This window comes from Antechinus flavipes, chromosome 3, assembly GCF_016432865.1.
Source record: "Antechinus flavipes isolate AdamAnt ecotype Samford, QLD, Australia chromosome 3, AdamAnt_v2, whole genome shotgun sequence".
Taxonomy (NCBI): Eukaryota; Metazoa; Chordata; class Mammalia; order Dasyuromorphia; family Dasyuridae; genus Antechinus; species Antechinus flavipes.
Genome location: NC_067400.1, coordinates 94,672,385 through 94,682,850, shown reverse-complemented (window position 1 = coordinate 94,682,850; position 10,466 = coordinate 94,672,385). Strand labels below are relative to the sequence as shown.

Below are 10,466 nucleotides of genomic sequence, written 5' to 3'. Positions count from 1 at the left end.
AAATTAAAACATTTGTGCTTTGTTACTTGTAACAGATGAAGTACTTTAGACCTTTCACAACCTACAAGCAAAAGAAAGTCCAAGAACAAATTAGCTTCCCATCTTGGACTGAAATTTGGTCCACAATGAGTTTTCCAAGGCTCATGGAGCCCTCTTCACAGAGTTTTGAGACCTGGAATGAAATTAAAACAAAACAAAACAATACTTAGAGTATAAATTCTTCCATAATCCCCTCAGTGCTTAAAGCCATCCAAATGAGACCTTTATGGATTTTTTTTTTTTTTTACAAAGGACATAAAATTCACTAAAAATCCTCATCTATTAGGCTTTCTCCTTAGAGATTCAGGTGAATTTCCTCTGCTTCCTTATTCCAAAGGGCACCAAAAATTCTCACATGAATTGTTGCCATTACAAAATTAAACCAAATGAAATTGGAAACTCATTGAACAAGACAAGAATACAAATAACCTTATTTAGAAAGGTAGTAAAAAAAAAAGTCAAATTTGTAGATTTTAGGCAAAATATAAATCTGGGGTAAATAGGTGGTACAGTGGAGAATGCTCAACCTGGAGAGGGTGAGATCAAATTAGTCCTCAGACTAATGTCTTCATATGCCTTCTTTGTGCAAACCTGCCGGGAGGAACACAAGAAGAAGCACCCAGATGCTTCTGTGAACTTCTCAGAATTTTCTAAAAAATGCTCAGAAAGGTGGAAGACAATGTCTGCTAAAGAGAAAGGAAAATTTGAGGACATGGCAAAAGCTGATAAGGTTCGTTATGAGAGAGAAATGAAAACCTACATACCACCTAAGGGAGAAACAAAAAAGAAGTTTAAGGATCCCAATGCACAGAAGAGGCCTCCTTCGGCATTTTTCTTATTCTGTTCTGAGTATCGTCCAAAAATCATAGGGGAGCATCCTGGTCTTTCTATTGGAGATGTGGCAAAAAAATTGGGAGAAATGTGGAATAATACTGCTGCAGATGACAAGAAACCTTATGAAAAGAAAGCAGCTAAATTGAAGGAAAAATATGAAAAGGATATTGCTGCATACCGGGCTAAAGGAAAACCTGATGTGGGAATCTGTGAATCATAACACATTTGAAGGAATTGCAAATCAGCCTTTACTGACAGGTGCTTGTGAATTTGGAATGAAATAAATTGGAGGCAAGTGTAGAGAGCCAGAACTCTGGAGCAGCACACTTGAAACAAGGTGTTAAGTCAGTGGAATTAATAAGACAATGGTTATCTAGTTTAGCATGGTGATTAACTGTTGGAGTTCAAATGTTGGAATTCTTCTTCTTCTTGTTGTTGAGTGATCCTGGGCAAGTCACTTAATCCTGTTTGTCTCATTATAAAATGAGCTGGCAGAGGAAATAATAAAAGACTCCAGTGTCTTTGTCATGTGTTTCTTGCTAAAATGTCATAGTTTATTTAATACCTAACTTACTTTTCTACATACAAATTGTTTTGTACTAGTTCATGCTCTCTGAAAATGCCTAGAGAGGTTCAGTTTCTTCACTCATATAAGCAAATGTTTGTTACTTTAAAGTATTTTCCCATTTCAACATGCCATTAATTGCACTGTTTTATTTCTCCGTGTTTTGAAACATGTGTTGCTTAAAAAAAGAAGAAGAAGAAGGAGAAGAAGAAGAAGGAGAAGGAGGAGGAGAAGGAGGAGGAGGAGGAGGAGAAAGAGGAGGAGGAGGAGGAGGAGGAGGAGGAGGAGGAGGAGGAAGAGAAGAAGAAGAAGAAGAAGAAGAAGAAGAAGAAGAAGAAGAAGAAGAAGAAGAAGAAGAAGAAGAAGAAGAAATTCTTTAGTTGGCAATTATAAAACACATGGCTTACTACATTAGTGCACCCAGAATCTTCTACTTTAAAGGGTGCTTTTTCTTATCTGAATCTTGCCTCAAATGTTATATACCTGAATTTTGTTTAATTAATTTTGTGTTCTGAATTAAAAAAAAAAAAGATGTGGCATTAACCTGACAGTGATCTAGAGAATATAAAACATGTTATTTATTATTATAATTTATAACTTTTTTTATTTACAAGATATATGCATGGGTAATTTTTCATCACTGGCCCTTGCAAAACTTTCTGTTTCAACTTTTCCTCTCCTTCCCTCCACCCCCTCCCCTAGATGGCAGGTAGAATAATACATGTTAAACATGTTAAAGTCCATTATTATTATTTAAATCAAAAATGTAAAATGTTCCACATTCTTATTTTGCTATGTCTTTGTGCATTCCATTCTAATTTTAGTATTTTGCCATCTTTGGAGATAAATGAAGAGAAGGAAAAGAAAGCACAAAATGAAGAACCAAATTACTTTTTAATTCCCTGATACTTTTATTTTTATGCTCCCATAGCTCTTCATTTTCCAATTTAGACTATACAGAAAGCAGGAGCATCCATCTTGAATTGATGTCTTAGAATTTTTTCACCTTGAATAAGTCAGTGACTATAATTTGAAACCTCTACTGAACATGTAGTTATTACCATCTACTACAGAAGCAAAGACAAGTGGGAATGTGGAAGATTTCATTATAATAATTTCATGGCCTCTTGAACCACAATTGTTAGAAAACATGTTATACAGTGTTGCCTAAGGAAGATAGTACTAATTCGTTATCAGAGACTTAGCTCTATTTCAAGTCTTAGTTCTAACATACCAGCCCTATGACCATAATCAAGTCATTTAACTTCTCCCAATTTTTCTTCCTCCATTTTTAAAAGGAGGCTAATATTCTTTTTTTTTTTTTTTTGCTATATACTTTCCAGAATTATGAAGCAAAAAAATTATGAAACATAAGGTTGAATATAAACCCAAACTCATTATAAAGATATATACCCAATAAATATAAATCCAAAATGATTATCTTTGCAATGCAAATAACTTTTAGGTCACAGCAGTCTATCAAGTTATGAAGCAATGGCAATTTACATTTTATGTGGCAAAATCAAAAATTCTTATAGTGAGGTAATGAAGTGTTATTATTTTCAGAGTATAGCGATGAAGTGTTATTACTATCAGAATATAATGATGGCACTGATAGGAGTCACTCTTGAATACATTCTAATACCATGTAGGAATAACAAGTACTGGTTTATCTTGAATTTTAATAAATCACAGATAGATTACTTGCACTTGTATCATGTCAAAAATAACTTCTTTTAGGCATTAATTCTTTAAAACAGTTTAAGTTTTAACTTTTATTTTTAAAAGTTTGAATATAGAAATCACACAGCCACTCATACCCAGAGTTGCCCGTCTCCTTTTGATTGCTGACAGTCTTCTGAAAATGGCTGATTGCAGCTGAGTGACTTTCCTGTGGTTGGTTCTAAATTGTAATTCTTCTGTCAATTTTCACAGGTCATCCGGAGGAGCACCACTGATAAGAGTCTCTTGATTCCTGAACTGAAGCTTTTTCCAAGCTCTAATCCAGTCTAGTGAACAGACCAGAAAATCCTCTGGTAAGATGCTTCCTGTCATCTATCAAATTCCTTCTTTGAGGGAGATTTGGGGCTTTTGGCATGTGTCAAGGTGTGCAGGGATTATTGTCCCTGGAAAGATGTATTTGGAAGAAAACCACTGATCTAGATTCTTTCTGCTTTACAGAATCAGTTTATGAAAAGTATTGCTCTAACCATAATCTCAGAAAGCTTCCATTTGTCACCAAATGCTGCTTTTCTCCTCTCTGACTTGTGTATCTTTACTTTTAGGTATAAAAGCATAACAATGGTCTGGGTATGACAGGGTTGTCTTTTAGCATTAGTGACATAGACATCACAGCTAGTGATTTTGCTGACAAGAATTACAACTTAAAAGTAAAAGAAAGATGATGAGCTCTAGTCCAACTTTTATTAAAATATCTCTTTTGCTTTCTTTAAATCTATAATATTAGCAGCAAATGGTGATAGTAAGAATAATATATTATGACATAATGTCTTAAATCCTGAAAAATATTTTATATACATCACCTTATTTGAGCCTCAAAATAACCCCATAAAGTACAGTTACCCACATTTTATAATAAGGAAGCTGAGGCAATAAGGTGTTAAATGATTTGCCCATGCATGGTCTCATACTGTAGAATGTGAAAGAACATCACACATATATGTACACATATGTATTCAAATTTATCAATTTCTCAATGAAGTTCAGTAGAGAGAATGCCTGGATTCAGATTCTATCTACTAACTTTTTGAAATCAGGGATCACTCAACCAGTCTGGATCTCTTTCCTTATCTGTAAAAGTATGAGATTGAAATACTTTTCAGCTCTAGAACCAGGATCCCATGATATAAGATATGTTTATATTTCAGGTAGTAAATTATTTGGGCTGTTTTCTCAAGCACTAACTTATCAACACTCCTGAAAAAAACAAAACATAGATCCAACTCTCTTCTTAGGACATTGGGCAATAGTGTTACTATTTTGAACTTCCCATAGAAGAGTGGAACCTCCTTCCTATTGTACATCTAGTAATAAGATAAATTTCCAGAACTGATTGTGGTTTCAGAAGCTTGATGTTGAATTCTCATTTCTATTATTTCCCTTCAATGTGACCTTACTCTTATTGGTCCTCAGGTTCCTTATTAGTAAAATGATGGGACTACAATGGATGTAATTCTGATAATCCTATGAGACCTGTAGCAGAGAATAGCATCATGATGACTGAGAATATGCTTTGTCCTTGCTGTGTTTCTCAATATTTAATTTATGCTTCCATTTTACTCAGGGTTATGCCCTATTTGAAGCTCTTTTTCATGAACCTGAAAAAAATATAACAGTCCATGATGGTGTTCTCATTTTCCTAGGGCAAATAAAGGGACATTAGATCCCCTCAACCCTATCATATCAATAGTTTGAAATAGATCCATATCTGTTATACCATTCCTTATCACCAGTAAAACTATCCCAACTGTTACACTGAAAGTATTCTAAATAAAACATGGCTATTGGCACCCATAATGCTAACAGCAGAATTATTTTCAGTCCATTCTAACTGATTTTCTATTTCTTTTTAGCACTGACTATGTTTAGTAAACAAGAGTCACTTGTGAATGGTGTCTAGTGAAATCAAATTTAAGGGTAAACTTAATTATGTCTACAGATGGTGAAGCATAATTGATGACAATATGTCAATATAAACTGGAAGTAACTGTGTCTAAAAATGTATCAACATTAGCAACTGAATAACAACACCCCCAAGTACTATACTAAGTGCACTAAATGATGACATGGCTCATTTCTGGGTTTTCTACATATTTTCTAGAGAATTCCTTTGACTTATTTGTCATTTTTTCCTAAATATGGTAGGCATCTCCTTCTGTTTTTTTTTTTTTTTCAATCTGAACAAAGAAATGATCTGTATCTCCAGGTGGAGAACATTAAATAAGTTTTATATTCCAATAGTCATATCAGGTATAAAATTCCTTTGTTTTCTTTTGAATTCATTTGTGTAGGGATATTTCAATAAAAAAAAACACTTTGAATAATGTAAATTGGTAACTATTCTGCAACTTATGATTTTATAGTCTCTGGAGGCACTGAGAGATTTGTGATTTACTTTGGATCAGAATGCTGGTATGTATAGAATGAAATATTTGAGCCCACAGTTCTTGATTCTAAAACTGGTTTTCTATGCATCATGCTTTCCATGTGATCAATTAATAAACATTTACTGAATTGTAGAATTGAATTCTTTTCATCAAAGGGTAATGAAAAAATTTCCACTTCTGTAGTATTGTTCTTGTACCAGAGAAACTAGAAAAGATTTTATATAACTTTTTGATTGCAAATCAAATATAATATTTACAGGAGGCAAAAGAAAAGAGAATAAAAGTGTTGGGTTTTTTGTTTGTTTGTTTGTTTTGATAGGGACACTTGGGAGAGAGTTTACAAAGAATCAGTTTGGATTGGGTCTCTCCATAGGAAATTGTCCTCTTGCACTTCCATATCCTGTTTTATTATTTTTAAAATAAATTTATTTACTTTTAATACACATTGCTTTGTGAATCATGTTGGAAGAGAAAAATCAAAGCAACAGAGGAAAACTATGGAAGAGATTAAAAAAAAAAAAACAGAAAAAAAAGACGTGAACCTAGCATGTGTTGATTTACATTCAGAGTTCATAGCTTTTTTTTTTTTTTTTCCTAGATACAGATGGCATTTTCCATGCAAAGTCTATTGATATTGCTTTGGATCACTGAACTACTGAGAAAAACCTAGTCTTTTATGGTGGATCATCACACATTCTTGCTGTTACATTGTACACAATATATTCGTGGTCCTGCTTGTTTGGCTCAGCATCAGTTTGTGCAAAAGTTTCCAGGCCTTTCTAAAGTCAATTTGTTCATCAATTTTTATAGAACAATAATATTCCCTTATTCTCATATACCACAACTTGCTCAGCCATTCCCCAATTGACAGATATTTATTCATTTTCTGATTCTTTGTTACCACAAAAAGAGCTCTTACAAACACTTTTGCACATATGGGTCATTTTTACTCCTTTATAATTTCCTTCTAGTAATGGAACTGCTGGGTTAAAAGATGTGCACAATTTTATAAACTTTTGGGCATACTTCCAAATTGTACTCCAGAATGGTTGAATCATTTCATATCACCACCAACCTTGCAATAGTGTCCCTGTTTTCCCATATCCCCTCCTATTTTTTTTATCATTATTTTTTCCTATGATCTTAACCAATTTCAAAGGTATGAGGTAGTACCTCAAAGTTGTTTTAATGTGCACTTTTCTAATAAATAGTGATATAGAGCATTTGTTCATATAACCATAAATGGCTTTAATTTCATCATCTGAAAATTGTTTGTTCATATCCTTTGACCATTTATCAGTTGGGAGATGACTTGTATTCTTATAAATTTGACACAGTTCTTTATATATTTTAGAAATGAGACAATTATCAGAAACACTGACTTTAAAGATATTTTCCCCAGCATTGTACTTCCCTTTTAATCTTGTTTCTGTTGGTTTAGTTTGTGTGAAAACTTATTAATTTAATATAATCAAAGTTGTCCATTTTGCTTTTCATAATGTTATCCTGTTCTTTTTTTGCTCATCAATTCCTCCTTTATCCAAAGAGCTGATAGATAAATTATCCCTTGTTCTCCCAATATGATTATAATATTTTCCTTTATACCAAATTATGTACCCATTTTGACCTTATTTTGGTATGGAGTTTGAGAGGTGTAAGTCTATGCTGAGTTTCTGACATATTATTTTCCTGTTTTCCCAGCAACTTTTATCAAATAGTGAATTTTTATACTAGGAGCAGGAGTTTGGGGTGTTTACTATAGGCTTTGATTATTGTGTTGTATGTATCTATATATTCCACTGATCCACTACTCTATTTCTGAGCTAGTACCAAATGATTTTAATGAATGCTGCTTTATAATATAGTTTCATGTTGGATACTGCTAAGCCACATTCCTTTATATTTGTTTTTCATCAATTTCCTTGATATTCTTGATCTTTTGTTCTTGTAGATGAATTTTGTTATTATTTTTTTCTAATTCTATAAAATAATTTTTGGCAGTTTGACTGGTATGGCAATCCATCCCAATTTAGTCAGAATTGTCACTTTTATTATATTAGCTTGGCCTAACCATGAACAATTGATATTGTTTTCAATTGCTTAGATCTGACTTCATATGTGTGAGAAGTGTTTTGTAGTTTGTCTTAGCAGGTAGACTCCAAGTCTCCAAGTCTCCAAGTTATTTTGTCTACTGTAAATTTAAATGGAATTTCTCTTTCTATCTCTTGTTGATGGGCTTTGTCAGTAATATAAAGAAATGTTGATGATTTGTGTGGGTTTCTTTTATATCCTGAAACTTGGCTAAAGCTTTTAATTGTTTCCAGTAGGTTTTTGAATAATTTTCTAAGATTCTCTAAATATATTGTATATCATCTGTGAAGAGTGATAATTTCCTCATTATGCATTCTAATTCCTTTAATTTCATTTTTCTTTTCTTATTGAAAAAGCCAATATTTCTATTACAATGTTGAATAATAGTGGTGAGAATGGACATCCTTGTTTCACTGATGATCATATTGAGAATGCATCTAGCATCTCTCCATTACAAATAATGCTTGCTGTTAGTTTTAGATGGATACTGCTTACTATTTTAAGGAAAGCTTTATTTATGTCTATGCTCTCTAATGTTTTTAATAGGAATGGATGCTATATTTTGTCAAAAGCTTTTTCTCCATCTATTGAGATTATCATATGATTTCTGTTGGGTTTGGTATTGATGTGGTCAATTATAGTAATAGTTTTCTTGATATTGAATCAGCCCTACATTCCTGGTATAAACCTATTTGGTCAGTGTATTATCCTGCTGATAAATTGCTGTAATCTTTTTGTTAATATGTTATTTAACATTTTTGCATCAATATTCATTAGGGAGATTAGTCTGTAATTTTCTTTCTCTGTTTTGGTTCTTCCTGGTTTAGATATCAGTATCATATTAGTGTCCCAGAAGGAATTTGACAGTACTCCTTCTTTATTTATTTTTTCAAATAGCTTACATAGTTTCAGAATTAACTGTTTTTTAAATATTTCATAAAATTTATTAGTGAATCCAATTGGCCCTGGATATTTGTTTGGGGAGAGGAGGTGGCAGAGTTCATTAGAGACTCATTCAATGTCTTTTTTCTAAAATGGGATGATTTAAGTAATTTATTTCTTCTTCTCTTAATCTAAGTAATTTCCACTTTTGTAAATGTTCCTCCATTTTGGTTAGATTGTCAGATTTTCTATTATACTTGCTTTCATTACTTTTTCATTGGTAGTAAGTTCACCCTTTTACTTTTGATACCAGTGATTTTTTTCCTTTCCTTTTTCTAATAAAATTAACCAAAGGTTTATCTATTTTTTTCTTCATAAAACCAACCCCTTGATAAACAGAAGGGGTGGAGCCAAGATGGTGGAGAGCAGACCATAACCTTGTCTCAAACTAACATTAGATCAAGACTCTAAACTGACAAAAACCACAAATATCTGTAGTACAACAAGATATCTTGCAAGAACTTCAGAACAGGTCTGTTTCAAATAGTCAGGGGGACAGTCTGGTGAGCCTAGACCATAGCACAGGGAGCTTGGGTCAAGGAGCTGAGTACTGGGGAAATGTGGGGGTCAGTGCATTGCAGCTTTCATGCACAGTGAATATTCTGTGAGTTCTTAAGCTACTCTGTCCTAGTTGCAAGCCAGTGTTAGCAGATTTGTTGTAAAACACACAAAAGTGAATATAATAAGCCACCAAACTCCAAATAACTTGGCACTTGGCCATGATGATCCAGCACCAGAAGTGAGAAAGACTGGCTTCAGGGCAAATTAAAGCCGCTGTCACTCCTTTACCTTAAGAGCAGATCTCAACCATTTAAAAAATGAGCAAAAAAAGCAAAAAAAAAAAAAAATTATGACCATAGACAATTATTATCGAAAGAGAGCACAGACCTCAACCCTAAGGTTCCTAGTCAATCAATTCCAGATGATGTCTCTAAAGGAGATATGAGCTGGTACCCATTTTGCAAGGCTTTCTTGAAAGATTTCAAAAAGGATCTTAAAATAGAATTAGAAGAAAAATAGGGAAAGAAAATAAGAGGGTATTTTCAAGAGGGTATGAAAAAGAAAAAACAGAAATTATCTGAAGAAAACTTTTTAAAAATAGATTTGTTGATCTGGAAAATAGCATATAACTCCCTAAAAAAATTGATATTTGAAAGATACCAACTGTCTGAAAAAAAGAATTTGTGAAATGAAAAAAAAATGCAATTAAAAAAAATCACACAAGGAGCTAAAAAAAAGTAACTGAAGAAAATAATACAGTAAAGATTAGAATTGAACACATGGAAGTGAATGACTCAATAAGACTTCAAGAAATAATCAAACAAAAACAAAAAAAAAAAAGAAAAAATAGAAGAAAATATGTAATACCGCTTAGGAAAAACAAATGTCCTGGAAAATGGACCTAGGAGAGATCATCTAAGGATTATTGCACTTCCTGAAAGCCATGATAAAAAAAAAAAAAAAAGAACCTAGACATTATTTTACAAGAAATGATAAAAGAAAACAGGAAAACTGGCCTGATGTCCTATAATCAGAAGATAAAATGGCCATTCAAAGAATTCACTGATTACCTCCTGAAAGAGACAAAAATGTAAATTCCCTGGAATTTCAAACTAAATTTAAAAACTTTCAGACCAAGGTAAAAACATTGCAAACAGTCAGAAATAAACAATTTTAATATTGAGGCGCTGCAATGGGGATTACCCAGGACCTAACAGCTTCCACTTTAAAGGATCGAAGGGCTGGAATTTGATATTCTGAAAAGGAAAGGAACTTGGATTAGAGCCAAGAGTAAAATATCCAGCTAAAATCAGCATTATCTTTCAGGAAAGAAGATGGACATTCAATGATATAGGTGAATTTCAACT

General features: G+C 32.9%; 1 protein-coding gene across 1 annotated transcript; it reads left to right on the top strand.

Annotated features, from left to right (window-relative positions):
• Positions 1-601: 601 nt before the first annotated feature.
• LOC127557048 (high mobility group protein B1-like) lies at positions 602-1,093 on the top strand. The gene has a single exon (XM_051990529.1). It carries the CDS (start codon positions 602-604, stop codon positions 1,091-1,093), a length of 492 nt encoding a protein of 163 aa, XP_051846489.1.
• The last annotated feature ends 9,373 nt before the right edge of the window (positions 1,094-10,466 follow it).